The sequence below is a fragment of the Sapajus apella genome, unplaced genomic scaffold (genome assembly GCF_009761245.1).
Source record: "Sapajus apella isolate SASKATOON/1434 unplaced genomic scaffold, GSC_monkey_1.0 scaffold24, whole genome shotgun sequence".
Lineage (NCBI taxonomy): Eukaryota > Metazoa > Chordata > Mammalia > Primates > Cebidae > Sapajus > Sapajus apella.
In genome coordinates this window covers 17,283,938-17,310,912 of record NW_022436964.1, presented here as the reverse complement: position 1 = coordinate 17,310,912, position 26,975 = coordinate 17,283,938, and the positions used below count along the sequence as shown (strand labels likewise).

General features: G+C 42.8%; 1 protein-coding gene across 1 annotated transcript in view; it reads right to left on the bottom strand.

The window, feature by feature from the left end:
• The window catches only part of DMRT1 (doublesex and mab-3 related transcription factor 1), a 113,015-nt gene that overhangs the window by 34,706 nt on the left and 51,334 nt on the right, over positions 1-26,975 (bottom strand). The window contains exon 4 of the mRNA XM_032291004.1: positions 11,571-11,715. Within this exon, the coding sequence (XP_032146895.1) occupies positions 11,571-11,715 (145 nt within the window). The remainder of the gene's footprint in view (positions 1-11,570; positions 11,716-26,975) is intronic.

Genomic DNA, 26,975 nt, shown 5'->3' with positions numbered 1-26,975 from the left:
CTGACCTCAGCATCTATGGTATATACCCTGTGTATATGGGCAGGATAGGAAGTATATGCCTATATATAAATATAAATACATATAAAGCTAACTTTCAGTGTTCGGAAAACAAAAGCTATCCCCATATAACAGCCAAATTCTGACATAACTCAATTTGGACACCTCATCTGGTGTGCACTGCACTCATTCCTAGTGTAAACCCCACCGCGCCGGGCAATGATATACTGTAATGTCACATCGCAATCTGGATTTACTATAAAGGGCCGCTGACGAGCTTCAAAGCAGTAAACATTGCAGCGAGGTGTATTTCACACTGAGCTGGTTTTTATGAAGAACACTTCACCGCCCAGGCACGGCACCTGGATGATGAATGGTGAAAGATGCATGACAAGCTTCATCATTGTTTGTAAATCTTAACTGTTCCTGCTCACTAACTCTGGAGGCAATTTTCAAAGACAGCGGCCGACAGAAGGACAGCACAGCTTTCCTGAAGGTTATTCAAGTTGTACTTGGCCTGGGCCGTGCTTCTGAAGAGCCAAGCAGGGAAAATAAACTCCAGAAGTACTCCACGCCATCCCTGAAAAAAATCGCTAGGGCCCTGTGGATTCAAGTCAGATTCAAATGAGGAAATCTTATGAGTGATGATGCTGGATGCTCTAACCCAACTGGCTACTGTCACATCCAAGAAGGGCCCAGCAGACAGATGCCAGTTCTCCAGGATGTTTAAATACAAATGGTCTCTAAATGAGTAACAGAAACTGGCAAACTTGATGACTTGTGATGCACCCACAAGAGACTTGGGACCCTCTACTGAGCAGACAAGTAGGGAACTCACTGCCACACCTAAATCCCATGAAGATAACATCAGCATTGACAACATAGACAAGCAATGTTTTCTAGTAATTATGTTCAACCTGACTATGTCAGAGTATTTAGGAATTCCTAAAGTGTAGTTTCCAGAGCTTTTCTCTCTCTCTCTGTCTCTCCCCCCGGCCCCCCACAACCCCGTGTCTTCTCTAGGCTGCAATCTTTAGTCAAAATGAAAATTTCTGTATAGTTGCTCTGTGTACTGAATCTATAGCTTTTAAAGAATAAATTAAAGATGTAAAAGCAATCCTGTGATAAGCCACTGACTAGGTGGAGATTAAATAACATCTTCCTCAAAACTTATCTTCTGGCTGGGCACAGTGGCTCACGCCTGTAATCCCATAACTTTGGAATCATCTGAGGTCAGGAGTTTGACAGATCATCTAAGGTTAGGAGTTTGAGACCAGCCTGGCCAACATGGTGAATCCCCGTTTCTACTAAAAATACAAAATTTAGTCAGGTCTGGTGGTATACCCCTGTAATTCCAGCTACTCAGGAGGCTGAGGCAGGAGAATCGCTTGAACCCAGGAGGCGGAGGTTGCAGTGAGCCAAGATTGTGCCACTGCACTCCAGTCTGGGTGTCAGAGCAAGACTCCATCTCAAAACAACAAAAAAAATTATCTTCTGAGGAAAACTGGCAGGCCTCTTAGTCACAGTAATTTTAACAATAAAATAACAATTAGAATATGTAATCACTTAACAGCTGATGCCCACAGGGAAAAAAGAAAATAAATATTTTTCGAGTAGTTGTGTTTCTATTTACACTTATGATTTGAAAGCTAATCACTATTTAATTTTGTGATTTCTGCCCTTAGCAAATATTAACCCCTCTCACTTGACTCTCTCTTATTTAATAAAAGGAAAATTCAAATATAACCACAAAATTAAAAGTTACTTTACTGTGCTCATAAAGGTATCTTAAAGTTTACACTGAGCTTTGGGAATAGCAATGTAAGGAGAAATACCACATCTGATATGCTGAAGGGTTTATGTTTGCTTTTGAGTTTTTTACTATGGCACTAATGGGCTACAGAAAGACACCCCCAGATGGGGGCATTTCTGTATAAGGCATGTGCTAACAGAGCAGGTTTTGGAATCTCATCGCTACAGCTGAAGAAACTGCATCCATGCCTTTAGTCCCTGCAGATAGAATATTCCCAAGTGCACTCTCGACCCCAATCACAGCCAGCATATCGTTGAAAATACTTCAGACATGGGTGCCAGACTGTAGCCCAGTGAGGCCTCAGATAAACTGCATCGTCACTGAGCTGCAGTTCCTCCGCCTGCCACATGGGAATAGGGCCCCTTCCCTCCCCCACCTAACAGGCATGTCTCTATGCCTCTGTGTCCTCATCAATGGGGATAATAGCATTATTAAGAAAATTAAATTAGTTATACATAGAGTGGAAGACATTGTCTTACAGGCACTGGAAGAACTACACATGTGTTTGTAAAGGAAGAAAAAGAAAAGGAAGGAAATGAAGAGAAAAACACAGGATATACTAGAAGAAAGGGCACCCAGGAAAGTGATTCAGGGATCTGAGCTCGTAGGCTGGCTCCTCCTCTCAAACACAAGCAACAAGGCTTATAGGAAGCCACGGAGCTGTGCCTGCACATCCACCCTCTCTGTTAAGTGTGAATATTGAATAAGCACCTCTGATGCTCTGGCAGGGCTGCATTCTTAATCAAATGCCAGTTGCATATAAAGATTAAGTTCCTAAAATTCAAGTTTTCCAAAGGGAAGATTCTACATGCCATAAATCCAAGATTTCTGTGGCCTGGGGACAGTTCCCCATGTTTGTTGGTGTCTGGTTTATTTCACTGAGTGCTTCACCGGAATACCTAACTCCAGGTAGAAGAGGAACGAACAGAAAAGATTCCACCGTTTGTTTCTTACTCATTTAAGAAACAATAAACCGTCCTGAGAACCCTCTGAGAATACTGCACGATGCCAGGCACCCAGACGAGTACAAAGCTGACCCTCCGTGTGGGCACACAACCTGATAACTCTTGCTAACGTGCTGCAGTGAATGGACCTTATCCTTACATGAGTGAGTCTGACCTCCCTGAGGTAAGCCCCTGGGAAGTGCATGCTATTTCCAGACTATAGCCTGGTAGAGGCCTTGTCAAATGGCAGCGTTTTACACAGAGGACACATTAGGAGCCCGATGGCTCTCAATCTTGCGCACAGTTTGCCTTGTGGGGTGCTCTTTGTAAGGAGAAAGAGAAAGAGGTTTGAAGGAAAGACAGAAATCCACTTGTCCTCATGTCAGCTTGCTTCTGCACTATTCTTTAGGCATAAAGGGACCTGCTGGTCTTCTTCACATTCCCTGTAAAGCACCAGTGTGTTTTACTTGCCAAACATATCATAAGTGTAATATATTAAAAATACATCTTTAAAGCTGCCATTTCCAAATGTTTATTATCTGCTTAAAATTAGTATGCTCCATCTTCCTCACTCGGCAGATTATGATGTCTAGCTAATTTCAAGAATCATGATACACACAGGCTTAGCCCTCCTTAATGACAGTAATCATTTTCATTTGTACAGCCCACTGCCAGGCACTTGCTGAAATAGAAAGATACGTACGCCATAGTAAAGGGTCTACATACAAGAATAGGAGAGTTGACAGATTCTGCCATACTTTTACATAGTTCCTTATGTGATCCACATATAAAAATAGATACATCTGTTATTATTGTTTTCCCTTTTCAAGATGCAACTGAAGCTCTAAGAGATTGATCAGGCCAGGCGCGGTGGCTCATGTCTATAATCCCAGCACTGTGGGAGGCTGAGGCGGGCAGATCACTTGAGGTCAGGAGTTCGAGATCAGCCTGGTCGACAAGGAGAAACCCCGTCTCCACTAAAAATACAAAAGTTAGCTGGGTATGGTGGCATGCACCTGTAACCCCAGCTACTCAGGAGGCTGAGGTAGGAGAATCGCTTGAACTCAGGAGGTGGAGGTTGCAGTGAGCTGAGATCATGCCACTGCACTCCAGCCTGGGAGACAGAGACTCCATGTCAAAAAAAAAAAAAAAAAAAGAGACTGTTCATCTTACTACTGGCTCCAAACCTGGGGACCTGAGCAAGACCTCCTCTCCTGAGATGGCTCCAACGCTCTTCCATTCACTGGTCTTGCTGCCACTGAAAGCTCTACTTACTTCTCTGTTCCAAGTTAAAGCTGAGAATGAAATGGTCACATAAGGAAAACAGATTTACCTTTTCTTTGAAATTTAGCAAATAATAAGTTATTTCTAAAGTGTCAAGTTTAAATTAAACTCAACATTTTCTAAATGCTGCTTAAAACACATTCAGCTTTCCTTAAAGCAGAGAAAGACAAGGGTTGATGTTTTTCTCTCCTACTGGCTGAGAAATACGGCTCAGGGCAGAATGCACACAACAAATGCAGCCCTCCAATTCCCTGGTCCACTTTCCTTCATGCCAGAGCCAAACTTGAAAACATTTCGAAAGCATCATTCACCCTTACAAGAAGAGCTATGTGAAATGGCCACACAGCCCTTGCAGGAAAACAATGGTGGAAAGCCATGATAACACCTGCCATCCTTTCCCTGCATTGTTGTGATTATTGAGCTCGTTTGCACATTAGACACCATTTCATCCTCACAACATTGGTGTGGCCTCCACAGAGCCAATATCCTCATCCTCTCTCAGCAGGTAGGGAAACTGAGGCTCTCAGGGAAGCATCTGGTACTGCCATATAACCTGCTAAGTCATAGGTCCCATTCAGATTCTACACACAGAATTTTCTACCACCCTACATGGCCACTTGTCACAGAATGTCACCTCACCTCACATAAAGGGCACCTTCGGAATTCTGTATCAAGAGCAAGTAGATCTGAGGGTGCTCCCAACAGAAAGGCTCTGCCTCGGTATTCTCACCTGCAAAACTGGAAGGTGCAGCCAGATGACCTTTTCCTAAAAGTCCAACTCTGACATGCAGCATTAAGCAAGTCTACACCCTGAGGTGCAAGCTACCCATTTTGCATGCAGTCCTGGTCATCATGGAGAGGCCTATGGCATCACCGAAATCAGGCACTGCTAGACTCCCTGGCCCACAACATCGCTAATGCCAAATGAATTGGAAAAGTCATATTTGGGAGTGCAGAGGCCTCTGCAAGCTGCTCACACAAAACAGAGGAGCATGAGGCCTTCACCTCCGCAGGGCCTGTCACTGACAGTGGCTATCTGACCTTTAAGTAAAATACAGATGCTCTGCAACTCACTTCACAGAGCTGCTGACAGCCTATGTGTGTTAGTTGAGTAATACATGAACACTTCATGATCTATAAGAAGCACTTCAAATGTTTCTCTCTCTTGAAAAGAGTGCAGCTTGGATGTGAAGGAAGGCTGAGGTTGCACGGTAGCTGCCACTCTGAGTTAGAAGACACTAAAGAACCAAAAGAAATAAGGCACCATTTCTAAGTTTTAAACCAAAATCACAAAATAAATAGACAAAAATATCTAAGTGTATTACCTTCACCATCTGAAACCTAACTAAACCTTTTGGCAAGTGTTAGCCAACCACGTACTCCAGGAACTTATACTCAAGAATTCAACATGCAGAGAACGATGCCTGTTCTCAGATGTTCAGTGCCACCCACGTCTAGACAGAAGTGCATCAGTTAAAACAGAGGGGTTGTCGTGGAATCTGTCTCTTGATCCCCAGTTGGGGAAGCATCGTTTCAAAGCTGTTCCCATTACCACTTCCTGAACAGCTTGCATCTGTTACTATGAAGTGGCCATACTCTTATATAAGCCAACCCTCCATATGGGCACTAGATAAGTGATCTTCAAACTATCTGTGGAACAGGAGGGGACGGCCTTAATTTTTTTTTTTCCATTTCTAACCCACTGTGATCTGATACTTTGGTAAAATACAATAAAAATGAATTACTAGAGCCCTCCAAATTTTTTTCTTGGCCAGGTGTGGTGGCTCACATCTGTAATCCCAGCACTTTGGGAGGCCGAGGTGGGAGGATCGCTTGAGCCCAGGAGTTCATGACCAGCTTAAGCAACATGGCAAAACTCCGTCTCTACATAAAATACAAAAAATGAGCTGGGTGTTGCGGTACTCACCTGTAGTCCTAGCTACCTGGGAGGCTGAGGTGGGAGGATCACCTGAGCCTGGGAGGTTGAGGCTACAGTAAGCTTTAATCACACCCCTGCACCCCTGCCTGTGCTACAGAGCTGGAGTGCTGGGTGCAGTGTGGGTCTCAGGGTCTCGCTCTGTCACCCAGGCGGCAGTGCAGTAGTGTGATCACAGCTCACTGCAGCCTGAAACTCCTGAGCTCCAGTGACCTTCCTGCCTCACTCTCCCAATAGTTAGAACTACAGGTACATACCACCAAACACAGCTAATTTTTTTTTTTTTTGAGACAGAGTCTTGCTCTGTTGCCCAGGCTGGAGTGTACTGGTGCGATCTCGGCTCACTGAGTTCAAGCAATTCTCCTGCCTCAGCCTCCTGAGTAGCTAGGATTACAGGGATGCACCACCATGCCCAGCTAATTTTTGCACTTTTAGTAAAGACGGGGTTTGATCATGTTGGCCAGGCTGGTCTTGAACTCCTGACCTCGTGATCCACCTGCCTCAGCCTCCCAAAGTGCTGGGATTACAGGCATGAGCCACTGGGCCCAGCTCAAATCCAGCTAACTAAAAAAAAAAAGTTTGTAGCAATGGGGTCTCACTATGTTGCTCAGGCTGGAAACTATTTTTTAAATGGAAAACAGGTGTTGACAAGGATGTGGAGAAACTGGAAGCCTCATATGTTATGATTAGAATGTAAAACAATGCAGCTGCTGCGGAAAACAGTAACGTGTTCTTCAAAAATTAAATATAGACTTACCATAGGACCCAGCAATTCCACTTCTAGGCATACATCAAGAAGATGTGAAAACAGATATTCAAACAAAGACTTGTACACAAATGTTCAAAGTGGCTCTATTCACATTAACCAAAAGGTGGAAACAATACAAATGTCCCTCAACTGATGAATGACTAAACAAAATATGGTATGTTCATCCATACTATGGAATGATATTGAGCCACTAAAAGGAATGAAATACTGATCTATATAACAGTGTACATGAATCATGAAAACATTTAAGCTAAATGAAACAAGACACAAAAGGCTGCATATTATGAGATTCCATAGGCAAATCCATAGAGACAGAAAGCAGGTTAGTGATTACCAGGGGGCTGGGGAAGGGAGAATGAATGTACCAAATGCCACTGAATTGTACGCTTTAATTATGGTTAATAGTTAATTTTACATTAGGTGGATTTTCCCTGAATAAAAAAATGGGCTACTAGAAAAATGAAAGACAAAAAATATAAACCCCAGTATTTCATTAAACACAGCAGACAAAACTGCTCTATCAAATTGCTATAAAGTTTGTTTCCTCTCTATTTCTTATCTCCCCTCTTAGACATGTAACAAAGCACCCCTAGACCCACACCAGACCATTGCCCCCCTCTGCAGACCCTTGGATCCCAGCCCAACTGGCTTGCTCAGGGTCACCCCTACATTGTGCCCCCCATGCACTCCCTGTATCCACAAATGCTCCCTCTATTGGGATCACCCTCACCGGCATACAAGCCTATTATGAAATCTCTCTTCCTTTAAGAAAGCCAAGGCCCTTCCTTGAACTCACTTCCCCACAGGTTAATGCCCCATCCCACTATTCCTCTTACAGTAAAACTCCTGAAGAGCTGCCTGTACTCACTGCCCCAATTCTCTCCCATGCACTCCTGAATATGTGGGCAGGCTTTGGCTCCCACCTCCCACCAAGTGGCACTCAGAAGGTCATCGATCATTTTCACCTTGCAACAGCCGATGGTCAATTCCTGTCCTCATCTAATTTCACCTACCAGCACTCTTTAGCTCTATTCATTAAAATCCTCTAACTTGGCTTCTAAGGCACCACTCACCCACAGCTTCCCTCCTGCCTCACAGCCTGCTCCTCCTCCCTCTTTTCTTTGCTAATCCTTGTTATCTACAGGGCCATAACCAGTGGAGATACCCAGGGCTCAGTCCTTGGTTCCTTATTCTCTACCTACATTCATCTCTCCAAATGATCTCATCACACTGACTTCAAATAACACCTATGCACTGAACCCCCAACTCTTCATCTCCAGCAGAGATATCTTCCCTCCACCTCAGACTCCACACATCCAACCCCTAATCAACAATCCACTTGGGTGGCTCGTGGACATCTCAAACTTAGCATATGCAAAGTTAAACTCTTAATGCCCACAGATGTATTTTTCCTATAGTCTTCTTTACCTCAATAATTGAAACTCCAATCTTCTATTTGGTCAGATCAAAAATTAAGAAGTCATCCTTCACTCTTCTCTTACTGTCCCATCCAAAGCCCAACAGCAAATCTTGTTGGTTCTTATCTTCAAAATATATCCAGAATTTGACAACCATCATCACCACCATGCTCCCACTCTCACTCAGCCACCATCTTCTTTTGCCAGAGTTACTGCCATCACTTTCTAACTGGTCTCCCAGTTTCCACTTTTGCATCCCTATAGTCTGTAAGATCATTTCAAAGTACAAGACGGACAAATCACCCTGTGCTTGAACCCTCATCTAACCTGAAATAAAAGCCTAATTGCTTGCGATAGCTTACAAAGACCTACATGATCTGACTCTGCCATCTCTCTGACCTACCCGGTAACGTTTTTCAAAGTAATTAAAGAAGGAATGGCTCCTGCCCTTTTACAAAGAAAAGCATTAAAAAGTAGTAACACGACAAAAAGGAGAACTTTCCCTGTAAAATTCTCCCTTGCCTCTGCAACATTCAATTTTCATGTTGCCAGCGTTAGCAAACGCAAAGGAAAACACTGAACTTGGACTCTTTTTTTTTATATGATAGACAGGCTAAGCTTAAATTTATTTTATTTTATTTTGTTACGTCACTCTGTCACCCAGGTTGGAGTGCAGTTGTGCGATCTCGGCTCACTGCAACCTCCACCTCCGGGGTTCAAGCGATTCTCCTGCCTTAGCCTCATGAGTAGCTGGGATTACAGGTGCGTGCCACTACGCCTGGCTAATTTTTGTATTTTTAGTAGAGATCGTGTTTCACCATATTGGTAAGGCTGGTCTCAAACTCCTGACCTTGTGATCTGCCCACCTCGGCCTCCCAAAGTGTTGGGATTACAGGTGTGAGCCACCACGCCTGGCCAGCTTAAATTTATTTTTTTAAAAACTGAAGAAACATGGATTTAGTGGGCAGATTTGTACTTGAGTAAGACTTTAAAGAAGACATTAAAACTACTGAAAACACTATTTTTCAAGTTATTCAGAAGTCCCTATTTAGAAAAAATAACTTACATATTAAAACAATGAACTAAAGGAACTTAAACTTGATGGATCTGCTAAATGGTTGGTTATCAGCCAGCTTTTGCCAATATCTCACAAATGAATATACTGATGTCCGCATCCCCTCCCATCATTTCCTGTCCCTAGCCTCAGCCCTGGATCCCACACTGGCTAACATGCCCTTGAAGAGCTCCCTACTATGTCAATGCTGGTAAAACTGAGGATTCAGTGTCCCATGAGATGACCCTTGAGGTGTCCTTACTCACCTCCAAACACCGTGTTTCCTTTACCTGCCCACTTGCTTTGTAAAAATTTCATGCACTATAAAAAACCCCAAGAGAGCATACATTTGGAAGGCATTAAGCCACAACTCTTTTAAAAGCTATCTGGGATTTTCATTTTCTATGTATTTATACACTCCTTCTCGAAGACAATTTCAAAGTAGATAGTGCTGAGATTTTACTGTAAATCTTCCCGGCTATTGCCCTCGTTTCTGAAGCTTGAGCCTCCTACTTAATTCTTAGTGGGTTAGAGGGGCACCAGGAATTTAAGCCTGGGGCCTCCTCACACACTACTCTTTCAAATAAACACATGGCCAGAAAAGTTATAAGAAATGTAGATGGTATTCACCTGTTTTTCTTTCCCTGTGGGCACTGGTACAGCCGATCTTTTTCTCTCCTGGACTGTAACCTCTTTCCTTCTGAGTCGCTTCCTTTTCTGCCATAAATTCAAATGCCTACTGCTCCTCTCCAAATTCGCTCCTCTCTGCTCTAATAAATTGCCTCTTATATTTTTGTCTTACTGCCTTGCTCTGAATTTACACCTTTGTCTCAAGAACACCAGTGCTTCTCAAAACATTCCATTATTTCTGGAGTAAGAAGCTCAGGCAATTTCTTCCAGAAAGTGGGTTTCATTCTAAATTTTCTGTATAAACAAATGTTCCTTTAACTGCTTCATCCCCAAATTGTGCAGTGGCTCCATCAGACAGGCCAGTTAGGATTCTGACCTTTCATGCTTGTGCTCCCTTACAGGGCAAGCTCGGTTAAAAATAATACCAGATTCATTCATTAATTCACTCAGCCAACAAATAACAAATGAAAGGCATCATAGCAGGTAAGAAGGTATAGAAAATGTGTTGTTTGTCCTTAGGGAGCTCATACACCAAATAAATATACAGACTCAAAAGCAGTATGAGAGAAGGACCTATGGGCATACATTATATAGTATGAATACTTTTAAAGCAGGACCTATGGGCACACATTACACAGTATGAATACTTTTAAAGCAGAGCTGTGCCTGTCCACTCCCAATGAAAAGTGATTTTTAAAGGTAAAACTGCAATCAACAATTTGCCCTTTGGCCTCTCGGCAGCTCAAACTATAGGGGCTCCCATGACCTATATATTTCATACTAATAGAAGTCCTTTATTTTATGTTAATATGGTAAATAAAGCATAACTTACCCAGCTATTTTAGACTTTATGGCTCTGAATTTGGAAATCAAAGCATAGTTCTGATTCTCATTTGTTTTGCAATGCAACAAGTTCTCCAGGGAGTCAAGTTATTCAGAAAATGAATATATTTTTTTATTTCGTACAAGGTAAGCTCTTCTTGATTGGTTACTCTTCCAAGACACTCACCACTGCGCAGATTTCCACTTACTGCCTATCATGTATGTTTCTCACTTTCCTACATCAAAAGATGATGCTTAACTACAAAGAACCTAAACACAGGATCTGGAAACGCAGCGGCTATAAGACCTGCCACTCACCACAGTGAAAATGCTAGGGAGAGGTTAAGGAACCATATATTTCAAAGTGCTTTGATTCATTAAATAGTCAGTTCTTTATTTTAAAGCCATTATATCAGAGATATTTGCATTGCTACTGCATAAACTCTGAGATCTATTGTATTAAAAAATGTTTTATTATGTTATTTTATTTTTCCCCCCAAAAGATGAATATGCCTTCAATTTTAAAATCAAAGTCTTTGGGAAACGAGTTTTCGATATACAGAAACTCACTTCATAAAAAATACCAGGTCTTGAACCACATTTAAAGTGCGCCAGTATTTCATATTGACCCTCCATAAAATACATTTTTAGCTTCCAAAGGGGAGTCTCTCATCTTACTGCTGTCACTCCAGGAATCCAGGAAGGAAAAAAAAAAACACGGTATTAAGAATCAGGCAAAGCAAAGTCATTTTATAACTAAATTCTTTAAAGGATACTTATTTAAGCTTTATGTAGCAATAAACTTTCCAACAACTACTAATAGCTAAGCCATTAGAGACAGCTGACCCAGTACTGGAGAGCCAACCTCTCAACTCCAAACCTAGTCTGTGACCAGATACCCACCGCTCGGCCTGGCTTCCGGGTAAGAGGGACCATCCTCAAAAGTGAAGAACTGGGGCATGCTCTGGCCCAGGTAAGAGGGAGGCGGGTAGTAAGAATGCATCCTGTACTGGGAGCTCATTGCATGGCGGTTCTCCATGTTCTTCATCTGCTTAAGAAAAAAGAAATATATTGAAACCACATTGCATGTCACAATTAGTACAAGAATTATCTAATTCTTTAAAATAAGGGAATGAGTTGGGCATGGTGGCTCATGCCTGTATTCCCAACATTTTGGGAGGCCAGGGCGGGAGAAGTGCTTGAGCCCAGGAGTTCAAGGCCAGCCAGGGCAACACAGTGAAACCTCTTTTCTACATAAAAATAAAAAAAAAAAATTGGCTAGGTGTGATAGTGCATGAGTGAGATTTCAGCTACTCAAGAGGTTGAGGAGGGAAGTTGAACCTAGGGGGTTGAGGCTGCGGTCAGTCATGATTACTTGCACTGCTGCACTCCAGCCTGGGTAACAGAGCAAGACCCTGTCTCCATAAATAAATAAATAAGCGGATTAAGGGAATGGCCTATTTAAGTTGGAAGTAGCCTCAACCATGAATATGCTCCTCCAATGCACTGGGCCTAGAATTGTGATGGTGTCCTTTCTATCTTAGGGTCCCCTCTAAAGCACCCCTGAAATTCCTTCTGGTCATATGGTGCTCCATTAACCAGTATGAATGAGAGCAGGGTGGTGGAGAGGGGAGAGTGCTGCGTAGCAGACAACACAATCTGCTGTAACACTGACAAACTTGTTTGATGGGGAGCAAGTTATCGGACCTCTTCCCATGTTTCTTCATGGGTAAAGTTGGCGTTTTACCTTGGTCACCTTACAGTGTTCATATAAAGAGAGTATCTGAAATGACTGTAAAACAACAGGCAAATCATGTGTAATGGGAATCCCTGCACAATGCCGTGCTGGATCCTATTACTCAGTGTCTATTCCCAGCTCCTTCTGTGCTATTTCCTGCAGCAACGAACAGGAGTCTGAGATCTGGATTCTGCTCACTGGACACATGAAGCAGAGTGAAACTGGGAAGGCAGTGAGGAGGCACGATGTCCTCCAGAGCAGTGGCAGCTGCACGTGAGCTCAGCAGTCATTCATTTCTTTCTGGCAACCAGACCCTACCTTTGGGACCATGAGACAGCTTTTAGATAAGAAGCAGTTTGTTCCCTGTGGCTTCCTAACTCTCATTCAAAACTAAGAAGATTATGACCTGATGGTTTATCAGTGGATAAGGGCCCCCCATTTCCACTTTCCTGGTCCTGCTGCTGACTGTGACTGCTTAAGACCCACATCCATGAACATGTAGACCCTGGTACAGACATTGAGCACTCAACTCGCGATCACATCTTCATGGCAACAACAGAGCTGGGCTTCAGTTATTTATACAGTCTTTAAAAAATTAAATTTAGGGCCAGGTGCAGTGGCTCACGCCTGTAATCCCAACACTTTGGGAGGTCAAGGCGGGCGGATCACAAGGTCAGGAGATCAAGACCATCCTGGTCAATATGGTGAAACCCTGTCTCTACTAAAAACAAAATTCAAAAAAATTAGTTGGGTGTGGTGGCGTGCGCCTGTAATCCCAGCTACTTGGGAGGCTGCGGCCAAAGAATCACCTGAACCCAGGAGGCGAAGATGGCAGTGAGCCAAGATCTCACCACTGCATGCGAGCCTGGCAACAGAGCAAGTCTCCGTCTCAAAAAGTCAATAAATAAATACATTTAGATAGTACTCACTTTTAAATAAAAGACAATCTAAGGGAATGTTCAAGATAAACCAATTATGTCCCAAAATATGAATAATTTCAAAATAATTCAGAATAATTCAAAATCATGTTTTTCAATCAAATAGTTTAAATGCTCCTTGGAAAGGGAAATAGTTCTAATCTGACAGAGCCTGGCAGTGTAAGATGAGGCACTGGGCTTCCTCAAGATTTTCTATGAACATCTACATTCTGGACAGTTCACCAACTAACGCTGGCCTAAGTGTACTTTGGGTATGATGGTGCTGCTTGGTAGAAAGGGCTAAGTCCCTGATTTCTGCCAGACGCTTTGAGCAGCTCAAGGAATTTATTTTTGATCCCCCTACTGCTCCTCAGCTCAAATCTATGTTCTGATGAATGGATTACTTCTTCTGGAGAAGCAAAGAGGACCCATTCCATGTGATTATTCTCTCTCAAGTGAGGTTTACCTGGGCAAGTCCTCCTTATCCTTTCTAGTTTGTTTTTCTAAAGTATATTAAATAATGTCTCTTCTAGGCCAATCACTCCATTTTCACATTCTACCATCACAATATATCTTTACTAAATGGAAGTTAAAGAAACTATACTTGGAAAATAGCTAAAAAGAAAAAACTGGCTACCACCCTAATGAGTGAGACCATGACAAGAAAGCCCATTAAGAAGCCATTAAACCATTTATAAGAAAAGGAACAATCGTGGTAGCTGTTTACTACACACACCCTGTTACATCTGCAATGATTCCCAGCATCTCTCAATGTGGGTACAAATGGTCAGGGGTTCTTATTAAAATGCAGGTCCTGATGCAGTTAAGACTGGGGTGGAGATGCTGATACTGCTGGTGCTCAGGGACTAGAATAAGTATCTTTCTGCTCATACTTAGGGCCTCTCGAAGCCCATGACCAAAGGAAAAAATCTTCTAAAAAATTTTCTTTCTGAGACAGAGTCTTGCTCTGTTGCCCAGGCTGGAGTTCAGTGGCACAATCTTGGCTCACTGCAACCTCTGCTTCCAAGGTTCTGGCGATTCTCCTTGCCTTAGGCTCCTGCGTAGCAAGACTACAGACACCTACTCTACAGACAACGCCACCACACCTGGCTAATTTTTGTATTTTCAGTAGAGACAGGGTTTCGCCATGTTGCCCAGGCTGGTCTCGAACTCCTGGCCTCAAGTGATCCGCCCACCTTGGCCTCCCAAAGTGCTAAGATTACAAACGTGAGCCACTGCAACCAACTTAAAAAAAAGGTATTTTTTTTACCATTTACCAGTTGTTTACAACCATCCAGTTTCCAGCTGAAGAGTGAAAATATGTAAATAGCAATTTTAAATTTTCATTCTTTTTTAATTTTTATACACAAAATTCCCCAGAACTAAAAGATTTTTTTCTGGGGTCTGCTGCCATCTATAACTGCTGCAGCAGTAAAAATAAACTCAAACACACTTTGAATTAAAGAGCCATTTCTGTCTCCACAGACTTCCTCAAGTCAATTACACAGTCTGAGTAATGAACACTGAATTCAGCAAGGTGCTGACGTAAGCCATAATATAAATAATGGAGGCTCCTGCTCTGGATGCTGAGTGTGTCACATCTCCTTCAGGTTTGACAATATCTGCAAGTCAGTCCTTCAAGGAAAAAGCTTTTCAATTTTCCTGGAGTACAAGAAAACTCACAGGATTTGAGCCTAAACGCTCTTGCAAAATGCTGGGGTTTTTTTCCTATGAAAGTTTATACAATCCTTCCTTTCAAAATGTTTGAAAAATGTTAACTATGATTCTACAGCAGGGGTCAGCAAACTTTTCACTGTAAATGGACAAACACTAAATACATTTTAGGCTTTGCAAGCCATACAGTCCGTAGCAATTTGTAAAATGAATGGGCATGGCTGTGTTCCAATAAAACTTTATTTGTAAACAGTAGCACTGGTTCCTTCTCAAATTTCACTCTCACTGGAGTAAGATGAGAAGGGAACCCAGCACTGATGCCTGGACTCTACTTGAGAAAATCTGATTTAACTGCTCTGGGATGTGGCCTGGGCCCTGGGTATTTTCAAAGATCCCAGGTAATTCTAATATGATACCAAGATTAAGAACCAGTGCTCTACAATTACCAACCTATCTTCCACATACCTTGGAAGTAGGAGATCCCAACATCCCCTATATTAACTAAAACATGTGAAAGGCTAAGTCTGACAAGTAGACGGGCTAACTGCTGCCCATCCCAATGTATACATTATTTGACAGAAAGACTAAGATAAACAGTAAAGTTCTTTTTTTCTTAACTAACGCTTACTGGAAAATAAACACAACTTCAAATCCACGCGTATGCTTGTTTCTTCCCTTAATTCCTTTTCCCATATTTTCAGGAAGCATAAAATAACAAGAATTATTTGGAAATAGGAATTTAGTTATCTATACTCAAACATTCATTATCCTTAATGAATCCCCAAGGTCATTGAGCTAGTCTAAAGAATTCCAGCAAAAGAAGAAAAAGATACAAAGGGTCAGACTCCATTTGAGGTTACTAGAATGTGAACTGACATGGTTTGGCTTTGTATCAAATCTCATCTCAAACTGTAATCCCCTGTGTTCAGGAAGGAACCTGGTAGGAGGTGAAAGGATCACCGGGCCGTTGGTGTACCCATCTGTTCTCGCGATATCGAGGGAGTTCTCCTGAGATCTGCCGCTTTAAGTGTTTGGCAGTTTCGCCTGTTCTCTTTCTCCTCTTGCCTACCGCTGTTAAAAAGAGAAGGTACCTGGTTCCTCTTCGCCTTCTGCCATGATTGCAAGTTTCCTGAGGCCTCCCAGCCACGCAGAACTGTGAGTTAATTAAGCCTCTTTTTTGTTTATAAATTACCCTGTCTCGGGCAGTAGCTTTATAGCAGTGGGAGAACGAACATGAACCCACTGAGGTCATTAGTCACTTCAGCTACATCCACCTCAAAGAATAATCCACAAACAACGCATCCACGTGACAACTTGCTCATAAGAAAAAAGGGCAGCTCTATGTGTTTCTAAGTGTATGTGTAGCCATGTAAACATGCATGTGAAAATGCAAATATGCTAAAACTGCAATTCATGGCCAGGTGTGGTGGCTCAGGCCTGTAATCCCAATACTCTGGGAAGCTGAGGCAGGTGGATTACCTGAGGTCAGGAATTCAAGGCCAGCCTGACCAACATGGTGAAACCCGTCTCTACTAAATACAAAAAATTAGCTGGGTGTGGTGGCAGGCACCTGTAATCCCAGCTACTTGGCAGGCTGAGGCAGGAGAATTGCTTGAACCTGGGAGGCGGGGAGGTTGCTGTGAGCCGAGATTGCGCCATAGCACTCCAGCCTGGTGACAGCAAGTCTGCGTCTTTAAAAAAAAAAAAAAAAAAGCTGCAATTCACCCAGGAAAATGTATGGCAAAATGCAATTTCAAACTAAATCACTTCTGGCTCTCTTTTAACTTTACAAAGAAAATCACAACCCAGCTACTTTGGCTTATACAAAAAGGGAAAATAATGAAGGCTTTGAAACTTGCTTTACTTTAAACCAGTACTCATCTAGGGGCAGTCTCGTCCTCCATGAGACATCTGGCAGTATGTGGAGACGCTTCTGATTGTGACAAGGGGTTAGGGAGTTGATACTGGCATCCAGTGCTCAAGGTCAGGGATGCTGCTGACTGTCATACAATGCATTGGGCAGTTCCCACAGAACACAAAATTACTCAGCCCAAGGCCTGAACAGCACCAAGGTGAGAAACTCACTTTAACTGGCTCCACCCCTCTTCAGTCCCTCACCTCCGCTAGAAGAAAACAGCAAAGTGCTGCTGAGGCACAGAAGCAGCCACGAAATTAGAGGAGCCACTCAGTTTTCCGGAAGGGATATATATTTTTCTCCTTTGTGTAATGCCTTCTTGTTTCCTCTCAACGTTTTATTTTTTTTATTCCTTTAAGCTAAGCAAATAAATAAACCAAGTAAACCCTAAAAACCCAGGATTCCAGTGAATGATGACTACTATTATTATTAGCGGTGGTCACTAGCAAGCAAGAGGCATGTTTTATATGTTATTACCTACCCAGTCTCTGAACCAGAGTATGACCCATGGTTAAGGGCTGGCTGGTGGAGGATGCCCATGGTGTTAGTATTAACCTTGTGGGAAACCCAAGAGCTTGGAGTTCTGTTTTATTAAATTGTTGAGAATATGCATCACCGTAAATCTGAGCCATCATTTACTTTTATACATGTTAGCCTCCTATTTTATAGTAACAATAATATTAAAAAAAAAAAACCAAACAGAAAAATGTTTGAGTTCATTTTTTTTTTTTTTTAAATTCCAAATACTAGTCCTTGGTTGTCTAGTAACAGTTTAGATAGGATGAGTGTCTGGTCTTGCATCAAAGTGAAGCGTCTATCCAGGTGAATGGCATTTGTGAAGACCAAATTGTCATTTTGTTTTTACTAAACATGGCTCAGCTGCATAAGCTAGAATTGATGTAAGAAAGGGGAACAGTCTTAATGAGAAGAGTTATTCTATAGGATAACATTCCTGTTTGTTTTTTGTTTTGGGACAGAGTTTCGCTCTTGTTACCCAGGCTGGAGTGCAATGGCGCGATCTCGGCTCACCGCAACCTCCGCCTCCTGGGTTCAGGCAATTCTCCTGCCTCAGCCTCCTGAGTAGCTGGGATTACAGGCACGCGCCACCATGCCCAGCTAATTTTTTGTATTTTTAGTAGAGACGGGGTTTCACCGTGTTGACCAGGATGGTCTCGATCTCTTGACCTCGTGATCCACCCGCCTCGGCCTCCCAAAGTGCTGGGATTACAGGCTTGAGCCACCGCGCCCGGCTAGGATAACATTCCTAATTGCAAACTGGTGTTTAAACAAATAGTGTATAGACTCAGCCAGGCGCATTGGCTCACACCTGTCAGCACTTTGGAGAGTGAGGCGGATGGATTGCTTGAGCCTAGGAGTTGGAGACCAGTGTGGGCAACATGGTGAGACTCCATCTCTACTAAAAATTGTAAAAATTAGGCGGGCTGGGCTGGGCGTGGTAATCCCAGACCATAATCCTAGCACTAAGGATTATGCTAGGAGAAGCTAAGGCAGGCGGGACATGGGGTCAAGAGTTCAAGACCCCAAAACCTAAAATGCAATAAAAAAAAAATTAAATTAAAAAAAAAAAAGAGTTCAAGACGAGCCTGGCCAACATGGTGAAACCCTGTCTCTACTAAAAATACAAAACTTAGCTGGGCATGGTAGCACGCATCTGTAATCCCAGCTACTCGGGAAGGAGGCTGAGGCAGGAGAATCGCTTGAAACTGGTAGGCAGAGGGTGCAGTCAGCCAAGATCGCGCCACTGCACTCCACCCTAGGTGACAGAGCAAGACTCCATCTCAAAAAAAAAAAAGGTAGGCATGGTGGCACATGCCTGTGGTCTCAGCTACTCAGGAGACTAAGGTGGGAGGATCACTTAAGCCCAGGAGGTCAAGGCTGCAGTGAGCTGTGTTTGCCCCACTGACTCTAACCTGGGTGACAGGGCAAGATCCTGTTTCAAAAAAAACGGGGGTGGACAGGGATGAAGGTGCTGTGCGGAGCATGGGCCTGGGGCTTGGCATTCAGGTTCACAAGAGTCCTTTGTCCAAATGAAAGCGCTTCCTCCAAATGCCCCCCGGAGAGTTGGGAGGGGGAAAATGGGGGAGGAATGGGGAAGAGGGTGCTCACACAACAGGGCAGAGAGAAGCAATCATTTAAGAAGTGATACATTTAAGACGTTTTAAGTTGTAAACCCCAAATTTCCCACTACACATGCAAAAAACTAAAGAAAATTTGTGGGTGGGGTTTTCAAAAGAACCACAGGAAAGTTTGTATCACAGTAGATTTAAAAATAAAAATAAAATCAGCCATAAGATGAACTATGAAAAAAAAAGTCATATGGAAATACAGAACCAAAATTGACCATGAGGATATAAAGTAAGCCCTCCCTCAATTCCCAGAAGTTGTGAAGCGGGCATGGAAGAGAAATTCACATCAGTCTTTAAAAAAGAAATCTTTTAGAGACAGAGTCTCTCTCTGTCACCCAGGCTGGAGTACAGTGGTGTGATCACAGCTCACTACAGCCTCAATCTCTTGGGCTTAAGCGATCCTCCCACCTCAGGCTCCTGAACAGCTAGAACTACAGGCGCACAACACCAAGCCCAGCTAATTAAAAAAAAAAATTTTTTTTGTAGAAACAGGGCCCACTATGTTGCCCAGGCTGGTCTTGAACTTCTGGCCTCAAGTGATCCTCTCACCTTGGGACTTGCAAAGAGCTGGGATTACAGGCATGAGCCACCACGCCCAGCCCACAACAATCTGAAATACATTCTGAGGGTAGAAACCCCATAGGATATAAGGATTACACTTGTATTTATTAGTGGTACATGTTGCTTATCTTTAGCCAAGAGTATTTTAACATTTTACAAAGGCCAAATTAATTTTTTAACTTGTGTTGTTCAACTGTTTTCACCATCTGCCATCAGTGGTACTGACAACAACAGTGTACTTCCTGAGACCGTGTTTTCCAAAAGGCAGAAGTGCTGCTACCTTTTATAGGGCTCTCAAATAATTCAGTTTGCAGTCAGTGTATATATATATGTATGTATGTATGTAACACACACATATATATACATATATCTGTTTTATTTTAAAGAACAGTATGGAATTGAGCAGAATGGTATAGAATAAAATAGAACAGAATAAAAGAGAACAATATATGAGAATTCATTGCATATACAATTTGGGTAAGGGGTAAGAGCTGTTCTACGAAACTTGCTGTTTGTGTATGGATGTGTAAATATATACTGGAATACAGTTTCTTACTGTGAGTCTCAGTCTAAAATGTTTAAGACATCAGTGTATAAATGAGGTAAAGGGATGTGACTACCCTTAAAAAGAGGTAAACAGTAAGAAAAAGACAAATTTTAAAAAATGTTTCCTTTTCCTAAAACCTCAAAGGGTTTTTGTGCATTTTGGGGGTTCACAAAAGAGAGAGGGGTGGCCAGTTTGGACCAGTGTCTAACTGGGGCTAGCTCAGTGCCTTCTTCATCTATGCAGGATTTCTAGTTCCTGGGTTAGAAACCTACATTTGTCTAGTTCGTAAATCTAAAATAAAGACTCTGACTTCCCAACTGTACCCACATATAGCCAGACATAAATGCAAGTATCATTTACATAAAAGCCACTAGAAACAGTTTCAGTAAAATGGCTGGAGAGAAAGGACTTTAAAAAGGCTGTATTTTTGACTGAGCATGGTGTCTCAGGCCTGTAATCCCAGCACTTTGGGAGGCCGAGGCAGGTGGATCACCTGAGATCAGGAGTTTTGAGACCAGCCTGGCCAATATGGCGAAACCGTCACTACTGAAAACACAAAAATTAGCTGGGCATGGCAGTGCATGCCTGTAATCCCAGCTACTCTGAAGGCTGAGACAGAAGAATTGCTTGAACTTAGGAGGCGGAGGTTGCAGTGAGCCGAGATCATGCCACTGCACTCCAGCCTGGCCGACAGAGTAAACTACGCCTCAAAAAAAAAAAGCTGTATTTTAAAAATTCAGTTAATAATGATCAGCACACTCCACTCTCTCACTTATCCGGTCTTGAAGGCATTCTATAACACTTTTTCAGACTAGGGTGTGTGTATGTGCAGAGGGGGTTGCACTGGTGAGATTCTTAATGTTAATTTTCCTGAGAAAGTACTGGTTACTGATGATAAGATTAACCAAATTTCAGGGGAAGAAAATGAGTATCTATTGAGAAATACTATAGATACGTGTCCTGTTATCTCATCAGTCTTCATAATTTAATAATCAGTATAGGAAGAAACTGCTCAGGGACATCAAATAACTTGGTTCTGCTCGCAAGGGATTAAGCAGAGAAGGCAAGATTCAAAGTAAGTCACCTCAGACACTTCTGATATTTCTCTCTAATAAACTAAGGAAACGTTCTCATTTGAAATGAAGATATCTGCTTAGTATAAAGACCTGCTTTGCTGCCTTTAGCTTTTAACAACTCTTCACATTTTCTCTACTTCTGGAGCAAATACACCTTTTTTTTTTTTTATTATCTGGAAATGAGAAGAAAAGGTGCCTGCAACCACACATTCAGGAACTTAGATTTCAGAACCAGAAGCATCAGAGGCATCCATATCTGTTCCCACCTTGATGGACAAACTTAATTAACCTTTGCTACTCTGTTCCAACCTACTGTTTTAGACAAAACTAGTGACCCAGAAACAATATGTTACCATCACAATCTCCACGGCTGCAACATCAAGAGATATAGCCCTATCAGCAGTATAGGGAAATAAGCCACTTGGATTAGCTGCTCTAAGAAATATGGATTATATTCCTGTTACACATGAGCTGTCAGAAACATTAGGATACTTTTAGCATAAATCAGCAATGTGAAGGGTATCTGACGACTACAGAACATGAGAGCCTGCTGGGAGGGCAAGGTGAGGCTGTCTGGGACCACTTTATAACTGTGAGCACAAGCACACACACATCCTTTACCAAACTGGTATTCACATCTGAATGCAGGCTGGTGACCTCTGATGGACATCAGCCCTGCTCACTCTAAGATCATGAAGGGAGTCCACCTCCAACTAACTGAAATGACACAAGAATGACCAAAAGCATCACATTACCATGGTTCCCTAGTGTGTGTGAGTGTGTGTGTGTGTGTGTGTGTGTGTCTTAGACATAGAAGCATGCTTGAGAGGCAGCATGCCTAGTGATTTTCCAGAATTTCAGATCTTTACAAGGAAAACCAAGAAATGTGCACTGCACTGCAAGGAAGGCAGACACCACGGGAACAACGGTGCCCTCCGCAGTCAGACAAACTCCATTTCAAAATCCAGCTCCCCCATTTCCAGCTGTGCAGTACTAGCTAGCTGCTTCATCATCTCCCTAAGCCTCAGTTTCCTCATCCACAAAGGGAGGCTCAAAGCCCTGAAAGGCTGTGTTATGAACGAAACGTAATAGAAGACAGGAAGTGCCCAGCAGCGTGATGCTGCTCCACAGCTGTTCTGCCCGCATCCTCCTCTTCCCCTCACAGGTCCACCTGTTTCTGTCAATGGGAGAATGGGGGGCAAAATGAAAGACTTCTCTTCAGGGTTTGCTACCAAATGACTCAAACAAACAATCTTTCCATTATACATCTGAAAGAATATTTGGCCGGGCATGGTGGCTCCATGCCTGTAATCCCAGCATTTTGGGAAGCCAAGGCCGAGGGATCACGAGGTCAGGAGATAGAGACCATACTGGCTAACACTGTCTCTATTAAAATACAAAAAATTAGTCAGACATGGAGGTGCATGCCTGTAGTCCCAGCTACTTGGAGGCTGAGGTAGGGGAATTGCTTGAACCTAGGAGGCGGAGGTTGCAGTGAGCCGAGATTGCACCCTGCACCCCAGGCTGGCGATGGAGCGAGCCTCCATCTCAGAAAAAAAAGACTATTTTAAGTACATAAACTTTAGTTTGAAATATCCTGAAGTGACACACACAGAGGCAATGGAGTGAGGAGAGAAATTTCCAAGCCTTCCTATTTTTTGGTTTTATACAAACACTGCAGACATAGAATTATGTCTGCTTTCCTTCTCCTAGAACTAGGACTTGCCAGAAAGAATGCTGTGGGAAGGAATGTGATAAATGAAATGTGGAATAATACCTTTTCCCTGTTCCTCAGTCTACTTATGAATACACTTCCAGTTGGGTGTACATCTCAATGGTGGTGCCCACAGGGTCAATGCTTTACCAAGGAGAGTGTGTTGAGGGCAACCTATCCTGGGTGAAGGCAGTAAAGGGATACCTCTGTGAAAGAATTTTTAAAAAAATAAAACCCACCATAAGTCAATCTGCTTTTAATAATCACCATGCACAGGAAATTCTACACAATAGTTGTGATCAAACACTTGTCCCCACCCTGCCTCTTGGCATGCCAGAGCAAGGGCCCCTCTTTCCACAAGGCATCACAGCCCTCCCCAGGCTCTGATCGAAACAGGAATAAGGGAATTACATGTGCCTTTTGAGTCTTCTTTCTCATCCACTCCACCATAAGCCAATATTCGAGAGTTTAGCACAGTACCACGCACAGAGCAGTCACTCAGTAAAAACAATCAACGAATGCATAAAGGAGACCCTTATGCACACTCTGTAATACAGTGGATATTTCTGGCAACTCTAGTCTTTTCTTCTATCCTATTTCTATTATGGTATTTAAAAAGCAGGGCAAATCTATTATGCATTCCTTTAATTTTCATCTTTATTCAAATAATGAGGCATACTTAAGAGACTACAGAAACATGGACCCCTAAGAAATCCGAGAATCAGTTACACATGTACTTAAAACATTCTAAAAAGCAACTAATTTTATATCATATTAATGTCTACTTAACAGGGAAAAAAAGTAAGCTAAAAGGGCAAACATAAATGGATAAGATTTTGGCCACCAGCCCAACCAAATCAAATCTGAAAGCTTTCAAAAACTGTGATCTAATTATCTAAATTTCAAGCCGATAACAGAATCCCCAAATGACTATATTATTTACTAACCTAATGCTATTCTGTCAAAGATTAGGTAATGTAACAACCTGGCAAGACTAATAACAGACTTCTACCTCCGATTCAATTGTATAGTCGTCCCTGGAGTACATCAACACTTCACAGGGGATTTCCTACTCAGCCCAGATCAAACTGTACTCATGAAACAATGGAAATGAAACTGTAGGACGACAGCCAAGGACTTAAACAAGTCTCCCGAAGTTTCCTGAAAAACCTAAGGTTACATTCTATCTGGCTTTCCTGGGATGCTACAGGACCACTTCAACCAGACTGAGAAAACAATCCCTTAGGATGCCCAGGTCCAAGCTCCTTCTAGCTATTCTCTGAGTCAGAGCTGCCTGTTCTCCAGTGCCCCAATTCTAGTTTCTTCTGGAATCTACACATTTTTAACCAAACACACTGCAAAAATGTCTCTCCTGTGCGCTACACTGTAGCTAAGGGATATTCCTAAACCCCACCTCTCACCATCTGTCTGGGCTCAGCATCTAAACTCCCCGCCACCACCCTCCCTAAGCTTTGGCTCCAGACAAAGAACCACTGGGAAAACTGTCATCACAGGCACCAATTCTTACAAACAACTACCCCTGCTGCAAGATCAAAAGCGTGCAAGTCATTAAGCTTTCATCATCTGTGAAACAAAACAGCAATTCCTTCAAGGAAAGGTGTAATAAAAACCAGACAATGACCCCCGCAATCATCACTTGTCATCAGCTAAAAGGAGACAAAATATCAACTCCTTGGTGAAAGTGCAGGTAGGTGAGGTGATGGCTTAGAAACAGAAAGCTAGGACTGCATTCACCCTGGCTTAATGCTTCAGAGGAGGTGCAAGGTGCCTAAGGATTCTCACTGCTCCTTATAGGGTCGGCTGGAGAAAGAAAGCTTTTCTCCCTGCAGGAGTAAGGATGTGTTGTAGACCCAAGAGAATTGGGTCCACTATTTCTCCTTAAAAGAGAGGAACATAATGAGGAATTATGTTTCAGAAGAAAACATCATAGGCATGGCTAAGATCTGACAGCCATTTAAGGCAAAGTATAGTAACGACGTGACCCCCAAACTCAGGGAACCTGACACCTTTAATTCCACCACGTTTAAACTTTCTAGGATCTATCATGACTTTGGAGTTGCATTTCCTTAAACAAAAGTCTCCAAAACTTGCCTACTGACCTCATAGGCCTAATCATTACGTCCTCACTGTGCACCTGATGGCAGAACCTACTTGGGGTTACTGTGAATGAGTTCCTCAAAATGCTAGACTAGCAGGATGTTCCCATGGCTGTCATAAAAAGGAGAGGAAAGCCGGGCAAAGTGGCTCACACCTGTAATCCAAGCACTGTGGGAGACTGAGGCAGGAGGGTCACTGGAGACCAGGAGTTCAAGAGCAGCCTGGCCAACATGGTGAAATCTTGTCTCTACTAAAACTACAAAAAATTAGCCAGGCACGGTGGCAGGTGCCTGTAATCCCAGATACTAAGGAGGCTGAGGCAGGACAACTGCTTGAACCTGGGAGGCAGAAGTTGCAGAGTCAAGATCATACCACTGCACTCTAGCCTGGGCGACAGAGCAAGACTCCGTCTCAAAAAAAAATTAAGTAGATTTTGCATTCTACTGTCCTCTCCCTATTAGGTCTTTGTTGTTATTTTTTTTTCAATTAAGAATATTTAAAAATCACATTTGTTCATTACAACGGTGTCTCCTAAAAGCCAGGTTTCCGCCTTGACTTCCCATGGCCCCACCCTCACTGCAGCCCTTGCTACAGCACTAATGCAGCACAGCTGCAGAGAGGGCTCTGGCCGCCCCCGCACAGCAGATGCCTGGAAAGTGACTTGTTTTGACCATTCTTTTAAGCTAACAAACTGGTTGTCCTGATGATGAGCTACACTTTAAAAAAAAAAAAAAAAAGAGGCAGTGTGAAAACGACAGCCTGTCTGGCTGCTCCTTATGGCAGACAAGCAATGAAAAGGTACTGGCTTTTCTGAGTGCCCTGCCCAACCCTCCCACCCTCAGCAGGCAGAAGGTGCTGGAGCACCAGCCCGGGAATACTCACAGGGGATACTTTTTTCTGTGCTCCAAGCCCCAGATGCCAGAATGCAGTTGCCTTCCTACCTGTATCTCAGTTTCAAATACAGAACCGTTCAGGTGATCCCTGATTACAGGGATCAATAAATAGCAGCCTTCTCCCAAGACCCACTTTTCTCAATTTTTGTGTTTTGTTCAGTGGTCGATCCCTAGCACAGAGTTGGCTCTCAATGCATATTAAGACACAAAATCATTCCTGCAAGGTGCCATATTGTCAATGAACAACGTATCATGAGACACTTCAGAGGAGACCGCATAACCACCAGAAAGAATGAAATCACTAGTGCTGCATCTGACCACACCCTAACCGTGGCTGGAATGTAAGTCTATACATCCGATGGGGCACAAGCTTCGGAAAAGCAGTCAAGAGGGGGCCTGCCATAGGGCCTGGAAGGAGATCCGAGGCACAGCTCAGAGTCCTCCCATATTTATTTCTGCTCACTTGATATGCACCTCTCCCTTGTCAACCTGGTACAACATGTTTATTTAAGAGATAATGTTGCCGTGGAGGAGTGCACAAGGCAATAAACAGCTTTTGCAGGCAATTAAATGCAGAAGTGAAATTGAGCTGCTGGTCAGCGGAACCAGCCATTCATCGTGAGTTTGTTCCAGTGTCACAAATGTTATTCCTGTTTCACAACAGGACAGGAATCTATGATTGGGCCACAAATCTCCTCCACAGGCTGAGGCAGACCACAAGCAATTAAAAGCAGCTCTTGGAAGGCAGGGCATTTACACAAAAGAGCCTTAAGATTCTGGAATGCCGAGCTATAAGACTACTCTGTTTTTTAAGTAGGTTTTACACTTAGTAGGTGCTCAGTAATTATTTGTGGTTTGCTTGTTTTTACAGGGAGGCTTGCAGGAAGTCTCAACTGTACTATAAAAAGTTGATACCCTTTTTACTCTAAGAATTCTTTCTAGCTTTAAAAGCTATGATGATCTCCACTAGAGTCAGTTTTGTTTGTTTGTTTGTTTGTTTAGATGGAG